General features: G+C 30.8%; 1 protein-coding gene across 1 annotated transcript; it reads left to right on the top strand.

Annotated features, from left to right (window-relative positions):
* Positions 1-26: 26 nt before the first annotated feature.
* LOC139524743 (aspartate aminotransferase, mitochondrial-like) lies at positions 27-23,158 on the top strand. The gene is made up of 11 exons (XM_071319799.1): positions 27-195; positions 3,988-4,144; positions 9,323-9,451; positions 10,384-10,443; positions 11,678-11,751; positions 12,251-12,338; positions 12,842-12,910; positions 13,766-13,952; positions 16,771-16,936; positions 19,670-19,820; positions 22,301-23,158. Exons 1-11 carry the CDS (start codon positions 113-115, stop codon positions 22,421-22,423), a joined length of 1,287 nt encoding a protein of 428 aa, XP_071175900.1. The 5' UTR covers positions 27-112; the 3' UTR covers positions 22,424-23,158.
* The last annotated feature ends 583 nt before the right edge of the window (positions 23,159-23,741 follow it).

Here is a 23,741-nt window from a genome sequence, read left to right as displayed (position 1 = left end):
GGGTCAGATTCTTGTTTATATGTTTCTCATAACCTAGAGTGACATTAGCAGTTTAGAGTTTCTTCCCTTTACACCACGAATTCTGACCTTGAAGCCGCAACATCTCTTGATCATGGCACTCCGTCAAGCCGTTAAATCGTCAAATATTATTCGGTTTCTACCACAATATGCATCAGCTACAAATGTGAAGCAAAGGTACGTGCACATATTTCTATTTATTATGTATGGGATTTTTTTCTATTCATTTAATGATTTATCATTATTTTTTTGTGCAGAAATTTTGACTATTTATTTATATTCATATACCAGTCTGATACAACTTTTTGTAATGTGCAATTACATGCGGGGCTGAATGAGAGTAGTAATCATGGGTACCTTCATGACGTACAACATGTACAACGATAAAAATTCTTGGCAAATAAAGTTGAACGGTAATGTAATTTTTAGTGCATGACGATAAAATGTTCACTTTCTTTTAGAAGATAAAAATCAGCTGACTTTGATGAATCATGGTTTTTTTTCTCCAAAAATAACAGTCAATACACGATAATTATTTGAGACATTTGACCGGTAAAATTTTAACTAATTTGACGCTAAAGGTAGCCGAAAATTTCAGAAAATATTTGATGTCTGACGGTGAACATGGTAAAGGGAATTACCACGCTACTGAATAGGTGGATTATACACCTTAATGCTAATTGGAAATCTGTCTCGAATCTCAGAGATGGGTCCGATTACTTTCAATGTAATTGATTAAATTACAATTACTTTGTTATTTGTACGATTAAATTAAACTAATGATTACTTCATTTCTGAAAGTGTCTGATTAAATTAATGATTACATTGGCAAAGTAATCATGATTACATCTGATTACAATGAATTAAAAAAAACAAAACATTTTGAATGATGAGAATGAATTAACGTTTAATATAACGTTAGTTCTTTTTAGAAAAAAAATTGTTTTATATATTTTAAACTGATAACTTCAAACTTCATCTATTTAATAAACCACAAAAGTTCACTACAGACATACATGAACATTGTGTCACCTATTACACTTTATCATCAATTCATTGATATCTGAATCATTTTGACTTCAATTGAATATGGCTTTATAAAGAGTTTGCTGTTTGTCTTCTGACCTCTTCCAGACTTTATATGTATTTCAAGGTGCAGTTTTTGGTAGTTATAATATCGATGAAATAAAGTTAACAGATAAAAATTATGAAAAAAATTAATAGAATTGCTTAAACAAATTGTAAACAAATTACAAGTACTATAAGTCAATGCAATTTACATGTCCAGTCCAAGTACATACAAAAATTTGCTTATAGTAAACAAGATATTTGTCCAACTTTTAATTTAGTTTGTGCTAATTAGATAAATTTTCACATGTCTGATTAATCTTTTATCATTTATATTGTCCTACAGCTATACTCAATTGGAAATTGCAATAAAAACAAACCTTAATTAGTTTCCTACCTGTCAATTCAAAGTTTACAATAATCACAATATTAAGAAAAGATTATAATTCAGGGTTAAAGAAAATTATAATATTGCTTAAATATAACAGGTTTTTTTTTTCAAATATATATATGCAAATCTTTTAATTGTGAATATATGTACAATATCTTTTACTAAGGCCTTCTTAGGCTAATGATGGCTTTTTTAATATTGTAACAGTTTATTTTTTACTGAAGTATACAAATCAAATAACATGCTTGATAAAGTAAACTAAACTATCTTAACTTGTTAAATATCTATTATATAAGAATAACAAAAAGGTTTATTTATTGACCATAAACACAATTCAAGATTTTTTTCATTGTAATCAGAATGTAATCAAAATATAATCAGAATTACAGGGCATTTTGAAAAGTAATTGATTAAATTAAATTACATGTAATCAGATTTTTGGCTGATTAATGATTACAATGATTACTTGAAAAATTGTAATCAATTACAGCTGATTAACGATTACAATTACAATTACCCCAAGTCTGGTCTCGATTGAATAGAAACAGCAGAAAGATCATCATCAGTGGGGTCATTTATAAAAAAAAAAACAATAAATACTTATGATTTACCACTATCTTGTTGATGAGATTTATTGTAAGGTTGAATTTTCTTTGAAATTTTAAAAAGTAAATACATGTAAAGTGCTTATGTAATTTGTAAAAATAGGATCAAGGAACATGTACATGTATGAGGTGTTGAAAAAAAAAATCAAATGAAATAGACCACTTTGTAGTGTCCTTCACAGAAAAGATTCTCCAATTATGCAGGTCTTTTTGAAGTCATTATTCATGTTATTTAGCCAGAAACTGGGCACTGTTTAAATTTGTATCCCTGCACAATTATAGTTTATCTTAGGTCTTCAGGATCATCATTTTGTAGAATAATAAATAATGTTTATTCCTTAGGTACTTAATCAGGATTCTCTAATGACAGTGCTGATTATCAATAATAAGAATTGAATTTGCAAAATAGTTTGTGCAATATACAATGATACATGTACATTGTAGCATCATATTTATCAACCGTTGTTCAACATGGAAAAGAAGTAACAATGCCTCATAATGGACAAATGATGATCACTAAAATGAAAATTTTTGATGGAAATGCAATTAACTCAAAAGTGGCCTATTGGCAACATATACATGTATATAAATTCATAGAGAAGAAACTTGCATTAAAAATTTTGTTATTGCACTGAATTAAACAAAAGATCAAGTGACATTAATGACATTTGTCAAGAATAGTTAAAACAGGATAAATGTTATATAAACGTGATGAGCCTTAACAAAATGACATAACCTATATCCTGTCCCACAGACTTACATTTTGTACAAACATAATTATTTGGTAAATACAAATATAGTTACACTAAAACAACATCCTTTATTTTCAATATTTATCCTTGTTTAAATTAAAAAACGTATACATGTCTAAGAAAGTGTGACACTAACCTCATGCATTGTACTATTCCTGCTATTAGCATGACCAGATAAAATATCATAATTAGATAATTGTAAATATATATTCTATATTAAAACAAATATCAAATATTATTTAAATACATTTTTTTCTTCATTTATCATAAATTAATCATTATCAACAATTCAAATGTATATTAATTGGTTGATTTTTGGTTGTTTTTTTGTGTGCAGGAACTCAGGAGTCCCTGTTGACAATTACTGATATTTTGCAGGATTCATGCCTGTAGCAACTAGTCTATGCTGAATTTTAACTGTGTGTTCATTCATCAAACTATTTTGGTGAAGAAAGTTAAATGAACACACAACCTATACACAGCCTGACAACTTATTGTATAATTCGTTCCACTGTGCAAGAGGACAAATACATCTTGGCAGAATAATTTTAACAAACATTTTATTTTAATTTCTTTTTATCATGTTTGTAGTTTACTTACATATATATTTATTTAGGGGCCAGCTGAAGGAAGCCTCAGGGTGCGGGAATTTCTCGCTGCATTGAAGACCTATCAATGGTGACCTTCTGCTGTTGTCTGTTATATGGTCGGGTTGTTGTCTCTTTGACACATTCCCCATTTCCATTCTCAATTTTATACTTACAATGAACTTTCACTTTTAGTTGCTATTTATAACGTTACTTACCAAAGTAACATTGTGACGTTTAAATTTTTACCACCCGATTTTGTACTTCAGCATGCTTTTATGTATTATTTTAGGAAATGATGACTGTGCCCTAGGCACCGAAACATGTCAATCAATAAAAATTCTACAGCAGTCCCTAAAGTGTTGTTATACGACTCTCTACATGTTATACGACTCTCTACATATTATGCTTTTTATCATATTGACCCTGCATACCCGAGGTATCCCCTTTAGGGACTCTATCGTACTACAGATTCACCAGGCGTTGGTTCACCTTTTGTTTGTAAAATAGATGAATATTATTCCAACTTGAAAATAAATATTTGTATCATTAATTTTCTAATTCAGTTCAACATGGGGCAATGTAGAAATGGGACCACCAGATGCTATTTTAGGTTTAACAGAGGCTTTCAAGAAAGATACAAATCCCAAAAAAGTTAGCCTTGGAGCAGGTGCTTACAGAGATGACCAAGGGAAACCATTTATTCTACAATGTGTCAAAACAGTAAGTACACAAATACTTGCAGAAAAATACTTGTGATGGAATTTCTTTTCTTTTGATATCCTAACATTTATCAATCATGCATAATCCATCTCTAGCTACGTATACAGAGTTGAATTAAAGTTTACATGAATATGGATTCACTTGCAAGTAAATAATTCATCATCAATGTTTCTTATCTTATTCTGACAGAAAACATACTGCCTGCTAATAGCAAATATTTCACTATTTCACTTTAATTAATGATTGAACCAAAAAAATCATAATTAAATTTTTTTATGTGTCTCATAGCTAGTGCCCCTTTAAAAGAAAGAAAAACGAATGTAAAAGCTGTTGTGGTATTGTTCCTTTATAAATGACATAATTTTTAGAATATATTGATTTCACAATTTTTGGAAAATGACGCAGTCATTGTTCCATAACTGCCGACCTGATTTCTCTGCCTACCGCGCTTGGTTTCGTATTTACTAATTTCAAAACAAACTGGAATATGCTTGTGTTATCATTATGCATGAGCATTGTGTAGTAATCAGCCAGGAACCAGTTTACAAACTAACTGGTTTCTGTTTGTATTCCACTACAGTCGAACAAAGTGTTGTAGTTTGACAGGAACCAGTTCAGAATTTTGTAAACTACAAAACGTAATCGGTTATTATCATTCCGTTTTGTTGTTTCATACCGACTTATATGGTTTGAATAAGCTTAAGACCCTTCAAACATTAATGTGATAGGTATATCAAAGACTGTTTTACAAAAGGATGAAACTGTTTTGCTTTAAAAGTCGTACTAAAGTGATATATGTTATGTACGGATTTCCACTCTCACCGGTTAATTTCTTCTTTTACACGTGCTTTTGAAACTTCCTGTTTAAACATCGCAAGTTTTAAAATTGTTTTTTGAGTGAATTAAACTTATTTTAACAATCACGAAGCGTTCGGGAATCATTTCAAGCAGTTTCTTCTTCTCTTTGATGATGGAAAATAGGTTTTCTCAAGAAAATACCGCAAACGATCGCAGAGGAATTGAAACGTACAAGTCAAGTCGGCACCTGGTTAAATTGGCATCTAGTCAAATCGGCACCTATTTGACGTCAATTCGGCTTCCAATAATATTTATTATAATATTTTCTATTCAATTAATTAATAACTGTTACCAAGTACATAGTGAATATTAGGTAAACAACGAAACCAAAGTGAATATGTTGTTGTGTATAAAAGTAAACAACGAAGCTATTGTTTTAACCATTAGACAATTATTAAAATTAAATGGAAAACTATGAGTCCCTTTCAATAAATCAAACTTTCATGGCAAATAATTAGCAAATTTAAGGTGGTTTTTTTTTCAGTAATGTTTAAACAGCATTAAACAAACAATCATGTAAAAGACTCAACTGGTTAAATAATGCATAAAAATATCCAATATCTCATGTATTAGTCCAAATAATAATGACGTCTGACAAGTCTTTTTTATTTTTTTCTGGGACGCCTTCCTAAGACGTTCGTAGGAAGGCATCCTAAGAAGGCGTCCCAGAATAAAATTTAAAAAGCCTTGCCAGACGTAATAATTATTTGGACTACTCATATATATCATTAAAAATACACCAAAAAATTCATGTAGTTGAGAAAAATAAATACATACAAAATGTACATGAACATCCAAAAAAGTGAAAGTTACATGTAGTATTAACTCTTTTTGCTTTAAAAATTTACAACTGCATTTAAGTATTGAATGCTTTTTTTTGTAAATTCATTGAGGTGTAAAAGCGTTGACCGAAGTACTTTTTGTATGAAGCGCGTAAGCGTAAGCGCTTCATTCTAAAAATGTGCACACGGTCAACGCTTTTGCAACCCTATGAGGTTACAAAAAGAAACATTCAATACTTATAATTACTTTTTTTAGCTAGGATCATGAAAACACGAATTTTATAACTTTTTTATTCAATTCATCTGTGCACTTTATTGTGGGACCACGTGTTATCATGAATGAAAAGTTTTATTGAGTGATGCAATTGCTTGAGGAATAACATGTGATGTGCAGTTAGCCAATCAGAATAAAGTATTATAATGAAACATATATCAAATGTAATTATAACAAAATACATTACGTTGTAAGAGTTATCTCCCCAAACACTGTTTTTCTTGTGGCCACCTCTCCTTCGTAACCGTAAAAGATTTTATTTTACCAAATTGCTCGTTACATATTTAGGATAAGAATATTCGTTTGAACCATAGCTCTATGGGGACTCCATATGAGACTTATTCCCCCTTTTTAATTTGATTCAAGCGATATGCATTTTCAACTGGTAAACCATAACTGATAGAGACCTAGGGTCTTCATGAGGTCATTGGTACTAAAAATGAAAATGAGGTCAATGTCAAAGGTCAAGGTCATATTATAAATTTTGATTTTTGCTTATTTTCACTTCTTTTCAAATACTGTATGACATTTTGACAAATAATTTTTCATAAATTATTAGTTGCGACATGTCCTTACTTGTATATTTTGGTTGAAAGGCTGTGCATACAATAAAAGGGAGTTTTTGTCCATCTTACATTTAAAATTACGCGTCAAGTGGTAGTACTCATTAACCAAACATATTAAAGACCTAGGATATTTTGATTCAAGGTCCATGGTTTGTGACCTTGAAATTGAGTTCAAGGTCAGAGGTTAATAGGACGTCATAAAGCCATAGGAACTAACATTTTAAACTGATTTTTCATATTTCAATATAAAAATAGATCTTTTCTAGTGGAAAGACTTCAATTGTTCTCTGAACAATTTGTTTTTAATTTACTTCATATTTTGTGGGAGAAGGGGGTTCAGACTATGTGGTATCAGGTCTGTTTGCGCCCAATACACTTTCGCACCTCGCACGTTCACACCCAAGGTCCGTTCGCACTCTACTCATTCGCGCCCAATTTTAATTCAAATTCAAGTTGAATAATTGGAAAATCATGATTGTTGTTTTAAATTGCTTTGGTGTGAATTCTGAATGTATTTATAGCTTGGTATGAGTAAAACATTGAAGATTTTAAAGGAAAAACACAAAAGATAATTGTTTTTAAGCCCTTTGATCTGAAACAACGAAACAATAAAATATAGGAACCAAAATATAGCAATCCACTATTATAACCAAAACATGATAAAATTTATTCAACACACAGAAAAATAAATAGTCAGAATCTCACTTCATTATGAAAGAGGTCAATGAAACAAAGTATAGCAATACACTAACCAAAACATGATTAAGAGTTATTCAACGCTAAATAAAACGTTGACAAAATACCACTTTATTTAGAAAGGATTATTATTATCTTTAACAATACGCTATCCAAAACATGATTAAGATTTATTCAACACAAAAAAAAATGCTGTCTCACTTTATTTTGAGACAATGACAACAATTATACTTATAAGAAAACACTTGCTTACAGAGTTATTAAACACAAAACCAATTAAGATTAGTTGCGAACATGTAGGGTGTGAAAGTGAAAGGGGGCGAACATGAGTTGGCGCAAAGGTGAATGGGCGCGAACGGACCCGGATTCAGCCTATGTACCAGTGAGAAATATAGAAGCCTTTCTACGGTATTTATTTGTACAATTCAGGTAGTCTTGACCTATTCATTTGTCTTTAAAAAAACCCAGCCAGTTGGCACCTTCACTTCACACACACACATATACGAATATCAATTATATGCTTACGAGACATGTTGCATTGTTAAACTAATTACGGTATGTGAAAATCAAGACTTGCATAAAAACTATCCCAATATTAGAGACAGTGGCGTCATTTTTCTTCAGAGCTTTCAGCTCTTTGATTAGTGTCGAGCCTGTGACTTTTGTCTTAGAAAGTTTGACATAGGGATAGTGATCTGGCGGCGATAGCTAACTTCTTAAAAGCTTTATATTTTAGAAGGTAGAAGATCTTGATGCTTCATACATTTTATATGGATGCCTCATGTTACGAAGTTTCCGTCAGTCACATGTCCAATGTCCTTGACCTCATTTTCATGGTTCAGTGAACAAGGTTAAGTTTTGGTGGTCAAGTTCATATCTCAGATACTATAAGCAATAGGTTTAGTATATTAAGTGTATTGAAGCACTGTACATGTCCAACTGACAGGTGTCATCTGACCTTGACCTCATTTTCATGCTTCAGTGGTTATAGTTAAGTTTTTGTGTTTTGGTCTGTTTTTCTTATACTGAATAAAATAGGTCTACTATATTTGATGTATGGAATCATTGTAAGGTGTACATGTCTAGCTTGCAGGTGTCATCTGACCTTGACCTCATTTTCATGGTTCAGTGGTTAAAGTTAAGTTTTTAAATTTTGGTCTTTTTTCTAATACTGTATGCAATAGGTCAACTATATTTGGTGTTTGGAAATATATTATGATCTATATGTCAGTTGCGCTGCTTTTATTTGACCTTGACCTCATGTTCATGGTTCATTGCACAGTGTTAAGTTTTAGTGTTTTGGTCTATAAGCAATAGGTCAACTATATTTGTTGTATGGAATTGTTAGCTGTACATGCCTGCCTGGCATGGTTCATCTTACCTTGACCTTATTTTCATGGTTCAAAGGTCAATGTTTAGTTTTCTTGGTTAATGTTAAGTTTATATGACAGTTGTAATAAAGCTTTATTTTAGGACTATCAACATAATATCAATGATTAGTAAAGAAGGCAAGACATTTCAGTGTGTGCACTCTTGTGTTACAATAAATGGTAAAAGCTGATTTTTTTTTTGTAAGTTTGGAACTGGTTTTTGATTTGCACTTTGCACCTCAAGGTGTTTTCTTTAATAAAAATTTACATGACGTGACAAAAGTTGTTCAAATGAATACATATGAATACATACATGGATAGTATGTTCCTCATTTGACACCAGAAACTTAGTATGTTTACAAGACATTATACTTGTTACAATTAGGTAAAAATTGACAAAACGATTTTTTATACTTGTAATTCTAAAGTTAATTAAATCATGATGTAAATTACAATGTTACAGATATAATATACAATAGAATGTGATTAAAACATTCAGCTGATTTTTACAGAGTTATCTCCCTGTAGTGTGATTTACCACCTTAATTTGTTTATAAGATTAAAATATGATGTACCCATAAAAATGTCTTATTGAGGTTTATAATCCAAATTATTATGTTTATATATTTTAGGCAGAGAAACAAATGATGGATGAGAACGTTGATCATGAGTATGCACCAATCAGTGGTCCTCCAACCTTTTGTAAAGCGTCTGCTGAATTAGCATTTGGTGCTGACAGCTCGGTTGTCAAAGATGGTCTTGTAAGTCATAATAAGTCGTCTGTCTTCAACTTCATACTTTATTTGGCCTTTTTTTAAACTTTTGCTTATTCAAGTGTCACTGATAAGTCTTTTGTAGAGGAAATGCAGTACTGCATCTAGCGCAAATACAAAATTTCAATCCTGGTATCTAAGATGAGTTTTATTAGAACAGTTCATGGTTTCGTATAGAAAGAATTGTAAGGAATAGAAACCTACTGATATTACAAATATTTTGATTTGTTGAAATGATGTGATCCTACTTAGTACTGATAACTGCCATGAGATAGGACAATACCATCTTAAATGAAGAAAGATCACTCAGAATTAGAAAAAGTAAAAAAAATAAATAACTAACATGATATGTAAGAAAGAGAAATAGTTTTCATGGTCATTGCCAAAGATTTATAAAAATAGTCACAATAAAACATTAAAAAAAAATCTGGAATTGCAAAAAACTATAGATGACAATACAGCTGACCAGACCAACTCTTAAAGGACTCATCTTACTTAAGATATAAGTACACACAATGACAGACAACAGTGAACCATAACAGTGAACATGGTTCACATGGCTCAGACACAAATGTGAGGGGTTTAATCAAGTATTTTTTAATTCATTTCACAAGTCTAAAAAGAAATAAGCACATTATGTTTATATGTCATAGAGATAAGAAGATGTGGTATGAGTGCCAATGACTGAATGAGACAACTCTCCATCAAAGTCTCAATTTGTGAAAGTAAACCATTATAGCATTATATGTTTATAAGTCCATCTTTAGATTTGTCATGATTTGCCATGATTTGGTAAATTTCTAACAACAGAAACAATTAGAATATATTTTAATATAACATGAGTTAAAACTAGGTATATTTGAGTATCAATATTTTGTACATGCAGAACTTTTATATGTTGATTATGATGTTTGTTACAGAATGTTACAGTTCAAGGCATTTCTGGAACTGGATCTTTACGACTTGGCGGTGCCTTTTTTGTAAGTAAAGTTATTTTCTAAGTCTCTAATTTAAATTACCAAGGTCTAGGCTAGTCTTGTTAGAGGCGCTGAGAGAAATGAAATATATATGTATACAGTACGCACAGAGAGTTTGTAATCGCAAACTCTTATCACGGATTTCGGAGTGTAGCGGTGTGACACCATAAATCACGGATTATACTCCCAATTCCCTTCAAAGATTCTCTCCCAACACGGAGTGGCTGTTAATTGGTTATTGCCCATCGGATGTACTGAAAATTAATGACGCATGACAACATAATTGGATTAGCCAGATTTATTACCTTTATACATTTAATCGATCTTGATTGCACCTGTGTGCTTTAAAATACGTTAATAAAATGTCCTTTCTTTGTCAGATAAATGTGACATTTTCATTCAAAATAAGATAATTATTCTTGTATGTATATGCCCCATATGCATGTCATTGTCATTTGAAATAAAATGTCAAACGTATAAAAATATAAATAAAACACTTATTTTGTATTTTTATTATAGTCCGATCAGGTCATAATTTTTGTTTTTTCAACAAAGACGATTTTACCACAATTAGAATCTTTTATGACCTACTCAGTACGCAATATCTGGTTCATAAGTTGTTCAATATTATTATAGTATTAATGAATGGGTGTTTTTATAATGGCCCTGTTATATGTCCAAGGTCTGTAATAATGGTCGAGGAAGTCTGTAATGGCCCTAAGGATAAAGGCAATTAATTACCTGGTGTGACACCACGTCACACCGAACTGGGAGAGATGTCGCTAATACAATAAACAAAAGGTAGCGGATTTACGCGGAAGTCGGAAGGAATACTCCCAAATTTCTCTGAGAATTTAGGGAGGGATGTCGGAGTTTCCTGGTGTCACACCAGGAAAAAACTTGGGGTTTGGAGTTTGGGATGGGTTTCGCGAAATTTGTACTGTATCTATTAATTCTTATACTTAAAAAAAGTATCGATATCTTGTGTCTCTTCTCTGGGTGCCTCTTATAAGAATTAATGAGCTAAATTGAACATTTATTATAAGTCAGCATTGCTGTTAGTGCCATGCTTACAGAACATTACCCATAATAATTATACATTGTATATATTATATGGAAACAATCATGATTTATATGATCATTTACTATGTAACCAAAAACATCATGAACATCTAAATTCATTATCTTACTGACTCAGCTTGTAGAATTAATATTTTAACTTTTTTTCCCTTTGCAGTCAAAATTCTATACAAAAAGTAAAGCATTTTATACACCAACACCAACCTGGGGAAACCATATTCCAATCTTCAAGTAAGTACATTAAGTCTTAAAATGGTGTGAAGATAAAAAGGGGCATTTGAATATCCATTAATTTAATTGTCGAATTTCACAACAACATGGCTGAAAGAAAAAAATGTTAAAAGACTGACAAAATATATAGTGGAATTCCAGGTTGAATGTAGTTGGGAAATGAAGTGCACTGGAAAACCTGGTAGTTCCTTTTCCCCTAGTGGCACTGGTGGTGGTGTCTTTTGAAACTTTTTTTTCCAAAGGTTGCTTTCTCATTTATGTTGAAACCATAATAAATAAACAGTGAAGACATTGGGGACTTAAGCAAGTTTTACAATTATTGGAATATCCTGAATTTGTTACTCTTCACAAAAAAAGTGAGAATTTTCTTGTTTAAAGCCAGTTGCAGAGATTGAGATGTGAGTATTTCATGCTTAATTGCTTATTGTGAAAATACTGAAAAGATTTGAAGTTAATAGTAGTGAATATCTTTTAAAAAAATAATTATTTATAATTTCAGACATGCTGGTATGGATGTTCAATCCTACAGATATTATGATCCGAAAACCTGTGGCTTCGATTTTAATGGAGCATTAGAAGATATTTCTGTGAGTTTTAAACTGTTGAAAGAAATTAATTTGATTTTTTTTTATCTTTAATTTTGTATTTCTTCATTGTTTTTATGATTTTTAAAGGGAAACATATCTAATTCAGGTATTTGCAAGTAACCTTTATAAAGGTGGAAGGCACTTTTCTTTATGGCTGTTACCCATAGAATTACATATTCATTTACATACATAACCACACAATTTGAACTTAGTGACCTACCCCCACCCATACAATGATAGTTCAAGTGCCTTTCAACCCTCACTATATTTTTTTCTGGAATAGCCTGGATTGAATTTGATTGGAATGTATACAAGACAGATTAAAATCCAAATTTATAAAAATAAGGGAATAGATATATCTGAGGTCATAATGTTTTTGAGCCTTTTCTTTGTAAAAAATGAGTGTTATTAAGATACATAGTTCGTTTTAACATTCTTGAACTTTTGTGATCTTGTATTTAGTATAATGGCTAAAAACTAACTATTCATTTTTTTTTCTTCAGAAAATTCCAGAGGGTGGTGTAGTTGTTCTTCATGCTTGTGCTCATAACCCCACAGGTGTAGACCCTAAGGTAAGATCAGCTTGATGCTTGTGCTCATAACCCCACAGGTGTAGACCCTAAGGTAAGATCAGCTTCATGCTTGTGCTCATAACCCCACAGGTGTAGACCCTAAGGTAAGATCAGCTTCATGCTTGTGCTCATAACCCCACAGGTGTAGACCCTAAGGTAAGATCAGCTTGATGCTTGTGCTCATAACCCCACAGGTGTAGACCCTAAGGTAAGATCAGTTTGATGCTTGTGCTCATAACCCCACAGGTGTAGACCCTAAGGTAAGATCAGCTTGATGCTTGTGCTCATAACCCCACAGGTGTAGACCCTAAGGTAAGATCAGCTTGATGCTTGTGCTCATAACCCCACAGGTGTAGACCCTAAGGTAAGATCAGCTTGATGCTTGTGCTCATAACCCCACAGGTGTAGACCCTAAGGTAAGATCAGTCTATACAACACGTTATGATTTAATTGAAAATAAACATTAAAAAATCTTACATCAATAAAAACAAACATGCATAAAGCTAACCAATATGCTTTCTCATTTAAAGGAGGGACGAAAGATACCAAAGGGACAGTCAAACTCATAAATCTAATACAAACTGAAAACGCCATGGCTAAAAATGAAAAAAACAAACAGAAAAACAATAGTACACATGACACAACATAGAAAACTAAAGAATAAACAACACGAACCCCACCAAAAACTAGGGGTGATCTCACATGTATGAATCGAACCAAAATATTTCTCATTTAATATTTGAAAAATGTAACGAAAATATAATTTCTCATTAAGCATGTATAAATCTCACTAAAATATTTTAAGATTCCCATGATATGAAGCTTTATGATTAAACGTAACTAATGTATTTATAGCCAGAACAATGGAAGGAAATTAGCAGTGTGATGAAGCAGAAAAAGTTATACCCTTTCTTTGACATGGCTTACCAAGGATTTGCCAGTGGGGATATTAACAAAGATGCCTTTGCAGTTAGACATTTTCTTGCTGATGGACATGAAATAGCTCTCTGTCAGTCATATGCCAAAAATATGGGACTCTATGGTGAGAATAATTGCCTTGTTTATTAAAAATATTTATGTATTAAGGTAGTCCAAATAATTATGACGTCTTGAAAGGCTATTATAATTTTTTTCTTTGACGCCTTACATCGACTCGATGTAAGGCGTCAAAGAAAAAAATTATAATAGCCTTTCAAGACGTCATAATTATTTGGACTAGTATTAAGGTTGATATTTATATATGATTTACAACTTTCGATACTTTTTTTTTCAATCATACTAAAGTACTGGCATTGTCCAATCAATATTTGATTTATTATTCCTTGGATTATACACATATTTTTTGTTTATGTTTACCAAAGTCTGAAAACAAGTCTATGGAAAATTTGTACTTTCTCAGACTTTCAAATATGTTAGTTTACTGTTTATTTATGGGGATTTAACAATTTCAGGGGAGATAAATTTTTATACTATAACAAACTTTTAATTTTCTGTTGATGCTACTAATTATTATGATGACATTATAAATCTGAAATCAAATCATAGTTGAGAAAAAATTTGTGCAAAATTTCCCTTCAAATGTGAAATGAGTTACAAAAGAACAGTCTTCTGAATGAATCAGAATTGATAGGTTTGTAAAGCAGTGTTCTCCCCAGGCCGTTTTAGCGTCACGGTACCGCGACGCTATATTTTTTCACCGTGATGCTATAATAATTCCCGCGACGCTATAATTATTCCTGCGACGCTATAATTATTTTGAAGATGCTATTTTACTTGTCCTCACTTTTGAACTTTCATCTATTATCGATTATGATCATAAAAATTATATCACCTTTAATTGTAATCCCTTTAAGTCGGACACTTAAGGCAATTAAGAGATTAAATAGCTAGGTGTTAATTGCCCTCAGGGTGATAACTGTTTGGATGCGAATATCCCAAGCTGAAACTTGAGACACGACTAATACCACGTGTCTGCAATAACCAATTTCGACATGGAAAAATGCAATCACAAAACAATTCGAAATCTACGTTTTGTATTACGAAACTTCAAAGATTGAAACCATTTTTATTTTTTTTTAAAAGGTCGTTTATTTGTGCAACTCTCCAAAAATTACTTTCTTTCTCTTCTGGTAATACGAGAGCGAGAATTTTGGTTTATAGCTAAAATAAGTTTAAAACTTCTTTAAAAAGTTATCATAATTGGCTTAAGTTTATGTTTAATCCATTTAATGCATTAAAAGCGTCTTATTCATTCACAATCTCTTGTCAAACAATGTTTATTCTCGGACTCATTTTCGTAAATTTTTCTACGGCCGCCATTGCACATTTTTGTGTAAACTACAGATCGGAACCGGACCAGATATGACAAATATCCACATTTTCACGATAATCACAACAGATGGACAGTAGACAGAAACAATATACCAAGAGAGAAAACTACGCTTTAACAGACTATTTGTTAAATAACTTTGTTAAAAATACATATCATTTTAATGTAAAAATAAGAAACAACTGGAACTAATTCATTAAGTGCCATGAAACAATGAATTTCATAAACATGATAAAAAAAAGTTTTTAAATTGATTTTTTTTTGCTACTTTTGCTACTTTATCTTTACTTGATATACTATAAAAAATAGTTAATTTTGTGTACTAGATATTTAGTTTTGTGTATATACAGGTTGATCTATAATGAACCATTCATTCATTTGACTTATTGTTGGGTAACTGAAACCACATATTTATTTTTATTTGGCACAAGAGGAAAAAAATAATTCTGTAACTATAAATGAATAAAGAAAACATAAACTGAAACAACTGTTTTTGTGGTTATAGTTTAATTGTATTCTCAGTTATGAATTGAACTAAAACATATTAAAAAAATAGAGCATCAACGCGACGCAACAAACGAAATTAAAAAAAATACAGTTATTTTTATTTACGCAAAATGTGATGCTATCCAAAATTTCTGGGGAGAACACTGTGTAAAGACAACAAATTCAGCATATTTTGACTTCTATTTCAAATATATAAACAAGTTTACTAATAAAACAAGGTGTTTATAGAGAAGAAATGTTGGACTAGACCTCCATATTATAAATTAGTACAATTACTTTCTGATGAAAACACTAAGGAACTTTGTAATTTTGGAAAGTACTTACTCTATGCATGTAAGTGCAGAAACAATATTTAAGACACATTTATGTTATATATAGTCTGAAACTCTGTGACTGATATTTCTGACGTTTATTTTTAGTGTTTGTTAACGCTATACACTTGTAAATTGTATTTTATGCATACTATACTGATGAACTGTATTGTTTTAAGTAATAAAGAATTACAGTAAATATTATTTATTTTTCTGTAATTCATTTAAACACAGCTTTTCAATAAAACTAATTTGTCTATGTTATTTACAAAATTTACAAATTTTGAGCCTGATGTATTATATTATTTGTTTGAAATCTTCTCAATCTGCACATATCTCAAAATTACAAAAATTACAATATCATTTGTAACAGTATGCAACTATTTAAGGATCAGTTAAGTATTTAATGTTTATATTAATGATATGGATTGTTGTCATTTCTACTTTAATATAAGCAAGACAATGTTTTATTTTAAAAAAAAAAATTGAAATTCTTTCAATTGAAATTCAGCAAAGTTTAGAAAAATCAATTGTATGTACAGTGTTTCCTACACATTATAATGTTGCATACTGAAAGAGAATAATTAGTGAATTATTTTTAAAGACTTTAATATAATATTGTCAAACCCTGGATTTTACCATGGAGAAATCTATAGAATGAAATAATTAATCTTTTTTGTAATATTGACTAATATGTACATGTACCTTTGTAGGCGAGAGAGCTGGTGCTTTCACACTTGTGTGTTCCTCAAAAGAGGAAGCAGATAGAGTAATGTCACAAATAAAAATCCTCATCAGAGCTATGTATTCCAGTCCTCCTATACACGGAGCAAGGATTGTAGACAGAGTACTCAATTCCCCAGAACTCAGAAATATGTGGTATGTTAGTCAATAAAAATGGTGACCATTCCAGAAAAAAATGTTGGGGAGTTTTTAAAGCTAGGCAAATTTTTGTTACATTCCCTTCACATCATAATGTAAAGTGAAAAACATTTTAAAATTTCATTTTCATCATCGACCGTGAAACTATTTGGTCAGATGAAATGAAAGCTTGGTGAATTTGATGTTTGGAAGAACCTCATTTCATGGATCAGTGCTAAAGTATTTATGATCAAGTTCATTCCTTTGTCACTACATTGTATTAGGGCTATTCCAGAAAAAAATTGTATTGGGGGGTTGGAAGGCACATTATATTAATAATACATGGGTGATGGGTATCAGAGCAACTTTTCACACTACAATGCACTATGATTCTCAATTACAATTGTCTGGGTGGCGGGTGCTGACAAAAACTGCCTTACAACAACAACCCCCCCCACCATACATTTTTTTCTGGAATAGCCCTTAGTAATAGGTCATTGTCAATATTAAGATTTCATGGTTAAGTTTGGTTCTCAGTTATTATATTTGGTGTATGGAAGAATTGGACAGTGTACATGTCCACATGGCAGGGCCCATCTGACCTTGACCTTATTTAAGTGGATTATTGATTATTCTTAACTTTATGGGTTACTCAAAGGCTGTCAACATAAAAACAATGATGATCAGTATAGCAGAAGAGATATTTCAATGTATTATCTTTTGTTTCATCTATTTTCAGAAAGGTCTGGGACATTTGTTTACCAAATATATTTTCTGGACTCATTCACACTGCCATTGTTTAATACTTGAAAACTTTGAAGTATGGAAAAGTGCACCTGTAAAATATATAAGAGATTATCTCCCCTGTTAAATGTACATGGACATTATCTCCCCTTTGAAATATACTATCAGATTATTGCATGGCATTTTTCATATTATGTCTTATCAGCCCTAGGTTCAATATCAGTCCAAGAGACGCATGGCTCAAGGGCTGTTATTGACCAAGGGCTGATAATACTGCGATATGAAAAATGACATTCTATGATTATCATATGCTTCAACAATGGAGAAAAATAACAGATTAATATATAAATCCTTTTAAGTGGTTCTCAAATAGAAGCTCTCAAAGAGTGAAAAGTTTACAGATGTTGGACCCTGAAGGTAGTACATCCAAAATGAAATCTTTGTATAAAATGCATCAACAGAGAGGAAAAACAACAGTATGATCTATTCTTATGTGGACGATTAAAAAATAATTCAACAATAAACATAATACACACTAATTGGAAAAGTCATCATTTTAAAGTAACTTTCTAAGCACATTGGATTTTTTTTTAAAGGCGTTTATTTTATCATTTGTTTGTTGGTCTGGGTTTTTTTATTGAATTTTACACAATATACTTTCCTGTATCCAAATAATTGTTTTAATTTGTTCCCTTCTTTGTAATGTTTATTACTTAAAGTACCATTGATGTGTATTTCCCGAATTTGCTGAGTATCATCAGAATGCCATGTGATAACGATACGGAAAGGCATGTGATCATATTCGAAGCATTTGATAAATTTTCATATCAGCCCGCTAAGCACCAATTGAAAAATATGGAATTTATGTTAATTTTATGCTATTATCATACAGTAAAAAACATATGTTATTTAGTCTAAGTATATGATAAATAGAAATTATTTCCCCTGTGAAATGTACATAGAAATTATCTCTCTTGTGAATGGCATCTTTAGATATTTTGCATTATCGGTCGTCCCACTGTCTATATCACTCTGTTAGTCTGTTCAGCTCTTAATATTATTCCGTATCATGTCTTTGTGACGTCAAATACGTTGACCCGGCCTTAATAACTTTGACCCGGACATATCAGCGACGTCATAATGTTTGAACCGACGTTAATAACTTTGACCCGAACTTATCAAGTCATCTTTTGTGTGCTGGTGAAACAAAGAAAACACTTTTGAAACACGCAAATATAGCCCGATAAATCGATTATCAGATTATCTGCATTTTGATATTGTAAAATATCAGCTGCTTGACATTATATGAAGGCTTTTTGATCTCGTTTGCTACGCTCACTCGACAAAAAGCTTCATATTATGTCTCGCAGCTGATATTTTACGATATCAACATGCAGATAACCTGATAATCGGTACTTATTTGTTTTATCCTACTTAGGAAAAAACTTTTGAATATAATCAAAACGATTTGACAAAATTTAATTGAACCGGGTGTATAGTTTATATATGTCACTCACGGAAATAATCTGAGGATTCGTATACAATTCAACAAAATGATGAAATATTTAGAAAGTTGTAATAGACTTTTAAAATGTTCTCACTGTAAAAAAACAATATTCCAGCCTATAGTTATCAACTTCTTCATAATTTGAACTCTGATGGAGAGTTGTCTTATTGACAATCATACCACATCTTTTAATGTAATATTGCATGTAAGTTATTCATTCTTACATTATTATACTGTAAATTTAGAAATTATTGCGTGCATTTATTATTGTGATTTTGTCATTTTAGACTTAAATCAGATTTTACATTTTTATGATTTTGAGAAAAATCCTGTTTAATTTATATAAAATATTTCAAAATGCGAGTTTAAATTATTGCATTTTCAACTCTGTCGCATTCTTCACAATAATAAAAACCTTGTAATAATTTCTGAATTTACAATAATTAAATCTGTTTAATGTGTTTAGCTAACACAATTTCTTTCTTTTTTTTTATAACCAGGTTAGGAGAAGTGAAAGGCATGGCTGATCGTATTATCTCTATGAGACAGAAATTGAAAGATGGGCTGGCCCGTGAAGGATCAAGTCATAACTGGCAACATATTACTGATCAAATAGGAATGTTCTGTTTTACTGGTTTAAAACCTGAACAGGTAACACATATAAAGAATTACTCAGTCTGTTTACATTTGGCGTTGACAATTTTTATGCAAAATATTTAGACTGAGTTTATTGACTTTAGCTGCTGTTAACTCTTTACTCTGATTGTCTGAAACACTGATGACTTCAAATTTTGGAAGAGTCGAAATTTTCTTGAAGACAGGCTGTGGTCCTGAATTTTGTTCCATACCAATATATGTATTTTGACGCCTGATGCAAGGGTCCGGAAACGGTCATATTTGCCAGTCATGTCCTAAACTGAAACTATAATGTCCTAAACTTTTAATTGGGATTTAGGTCAAATTTTATTTTTCAACCGTAATAATTTCGGTCATTTCGTTGAGATCGACTTTCAAAATCGCCATTTTGAACATATTTTTGTTTGTTATCGACTTCCTGTAATTAAACTGCCACTTCATTATAGTGTTATAATCCTGAGGGCCCTCCTAATAACTATATTAATGCCTCGGGGAGCTATTGGCTAATGATTGCTAATCTCTTTACCTGTGTTTTTAATTCACACCTGGCAATTAATCACAAGCTCCAAACTATTATTATAAAGAAATAAAAATTCCATACCAACTGGCTTCATTATTTAATTACTCAACAGGTCAGACAATTGTCAATTATGATTTAAAATTAAATAAAAACTTGGTTAAATTTCATAGAAAAAAATATTTTTTTACTTCTAACACACGTGCTTTGTTTACTATGTAATACGCATGTTTGAAATTCTCTTCCACAGATTTAGACAATTAATTGTAAATATAAAATAATTTCATCCTAAATAAAGCTAGTGCAACTATTTTAATTAATATTCTTACACTATTAAAGGTAAAATATTAAAAAGCCGATGATTTCCTGTGATTTGGATAAACAAAACTAATCCCGGAAATGAGTCCGGAATTGTTCATTTTAGTATTGTCGCAGTACATCCGGTTTGAATTTTGACTTCAGAATCAAAGGAAACGTAAGCAATAACTGAGAATATTATCGTTTTGAGTCATTAAAATCATTTTATTTATAAACTGTTGCCTTCCCTTAATTGCTCTTGAACGATTTTTGGAAAATGGTAGGACAAATCATGAAGTAAATGCGATGCAACAGTGAAACAAGTTTGTTGATGCTACGAACATGACGATCGAGTATGAGCATACTCAAAATGAGTCTCATGCAGTAATGTGATTTTGACAATCATTTTTTGAAAAGGGGCATCAACTTTTAAGTTGTATGAAAATGACCGAAATTAGGTGAAAAAATTTCCGGATCCTTGGCCTGATGAGTTGAAATTTTGGTTGTTTTGAACCAAAGTTACAGTCCAAAGTTAAACAAAGCATATTTTATAGCATTCACTATGTAGATATGTCAGCTTATGACCTCTGGGATAGAAATGGATTAACAAGTTTATCTGAAACTCACCTGTAATTTAATTCAGGAAATTGACATCTGTTTTGATTTATGACGTTCTTTTCAAGAGAGTGTTTACCTTAGATTTTCGTTGATCAAAATAATAAATGATTTGTGATACATTGTTGCAGAATATGCATTTTTTTTAAAGATAAAATATCAATGTATTGTTTTCATTCATTAATGAGCTTCAGGTTGTGCATAAAGTAAGGATAAAGTGAGCAACTAAAAACTACTCAATTAGGGTCTTTAATATTTTGTATTCTTCTGCTGGAAAAGATCGAAATAAAAAGAAGATAAAAAAAAAAAAAAATCTAAAATCATAGAATTTATTTATTTGTGAATGATAATACGATTTATATTGTTTTCTTATAACATACATTTGAATCAATGTCAAATTATTCATTTGGCCAAAATCTACTTAAAAAATTATCAAGTTATCCATGAGTTCTGTCCCTTTTTCTGTCAAACTACCAGTATTGGTTTGTGTATAACTACATGTTTCTCAAAATATTTCTCTGATATAATTGACTTCGAAATAATGAGAGTCAATTATATTTTGGTTTACTAGCTATTGCTTATGTTTTTGTGTCTGTAAATAAGAAATACTTTAAATCAAACATTAAACTTTGTAACTACTTTAAACTGGCATTTGTAATTCAATCACATTAACATTAATTTCTTTTGCCTTTTTCCTAATTTTCCACTTAAACTGAAAACTTGATGAAAGACATTTTTAATTAAATACTTGCAACTGTCATTAAAGTTGGTATGGACTTGTGCATGATATAGTGAAACTAGTTCATTCAAAAAGAAAATGGAATTTAAATGCAAGAGATTCTTGGTCATTCTTGCCTATATTTAGAGCAATTCAAGGACAATAAATATAAATAGCCAGGAATAACCCTCATAGTGAGGGGCACCTCCCCATCAATAGAGAAAATAGGTAAAACAGAATCTAGAGCAAACTACATTGTTCATGATTACTGTATGTAAAAGTAAGTCATTTACTTTATGGTCAGTTTAACCATGTTTCATATAATCCTATATTGTTTGTTTTTTTTAGGTGGACAGAATGATAAATGAATTCCATATTTACCTGACAAAAGATGGCAGAATATCAGTCGCTGGTGTAACATCAGGAAATGTTGACTATGTAGCTAATGCCATACATCAAGTTTCCAAGTGAAAATAAGACATAGAAACAGTTACAGTACATTGCTCTCCTTACATTATATCTTGGAATCCAGAATTCCAATAAATATTCTCTTGTCAATTTTTTAGCAAGAAAACTGCTTCTCCTATGATGTGTTTTGAAAGTTACTCACAATATGCTTATAGTATTTTTTTAAACTGTTGAAAAAGCGAAAATTTATTTTGTTTGGGGAAAACAATTAAATTTTTTGCTTAAATATTTTTTGATATTATGATTAATGTTAAAATACTTGCATTTAAGTGTTCAATAGTAGTTAAAATAATTATTTATATTAAATATAATTTTCCTTTTTTAGTATGAACATCCATACTTGATTGATTCTTAGTTTTGTCCTATCCCTTTTTTTTTTCTTAATTCTTTTCATATGTAAGTATAATTACTAAAAGAATATATTGATACTTTATTTTGACAAGATGTCTCTTCATAAATTGACCAATTTTCTTCTACTTTTCGGTCAGTACCATTCACAAGTATATAGATTATAAGCATTAGATAGATAGTTGCAGTATTATTTTATATGTCAGTACTAAGTTAGAAAAAAACAAAATAAACAGCCTACGCCATTGCATAATGTCTTGTTAAGTTTGTTAATGATCTGTTCAAAAGATATTTTTATTTGGTAGTAACAAAGTATTGTATATATTTTATTACACAGGCACCTGCCATACCAAATTTTAATTTTAGTGTAATAAATTGTGATATCTTTTATATTGTTGTTTTCCTTTGCTATTTGCTTCAACAGTTACAACAATAATGTCACTGTGAGGGTTTTATTTAATTCATCTGCAAATGTATGGTTAGTTATAAAATATTCATGCACCGTAGGAAAAATCATATTTATTGGTATGAGTTTTAGAAACAGAGAAAAGTGAGGCTCACTTATGTTTTCTACTGTTTTGTAGCAAGTACAAATAAATTTTATGTTTTCATACACTTTAGGAATACTGTTTTTATTCTGCAATTGAACATTGCGCTTTAAATTAAAGTTTTCTTTTAACATTCAAACCAATGAATGAAATCATTATGACTTAATTTTAAACAATAGCTGCAATGAGGACCCCAGTTGAACTGTAACGTAAAAAGTAATATGAACATAACCGTTTACTATAAATTTGACGCTTAGTGGTATCTATATACTTGTATTTGTATATTAGAATGATCGAATGTGGCATAATTTCCATATCATGTTATATAACAAACAGAATGTGGCATTTTAAACTCATTACATTCCAGATTTAAATTTTGTACACAAGTTGCCTGTCTCATCTGCAAAAAAAACTTCATCAGTGCA

The sequence above is a fragment of the Mytilus edulis genome, chromosome 5, assembly GCF_963676685.1.
Source record: "Mytilus edulis chromosome 5, xbMytEdul2.2, whole genome shotgun sequence".
Taxonomy (NCBI): Eukaryota; Metazoa; Mollusca; class Bivalvia; order Mytilida; family Mytilidae; genus Mytilus; species Mytilus edulis.
The sequence above is the reverse complement of the archived record's forward strand: the minus strand, read 5'-3'. Positions and strand labels throughout refer to the sequence as shown.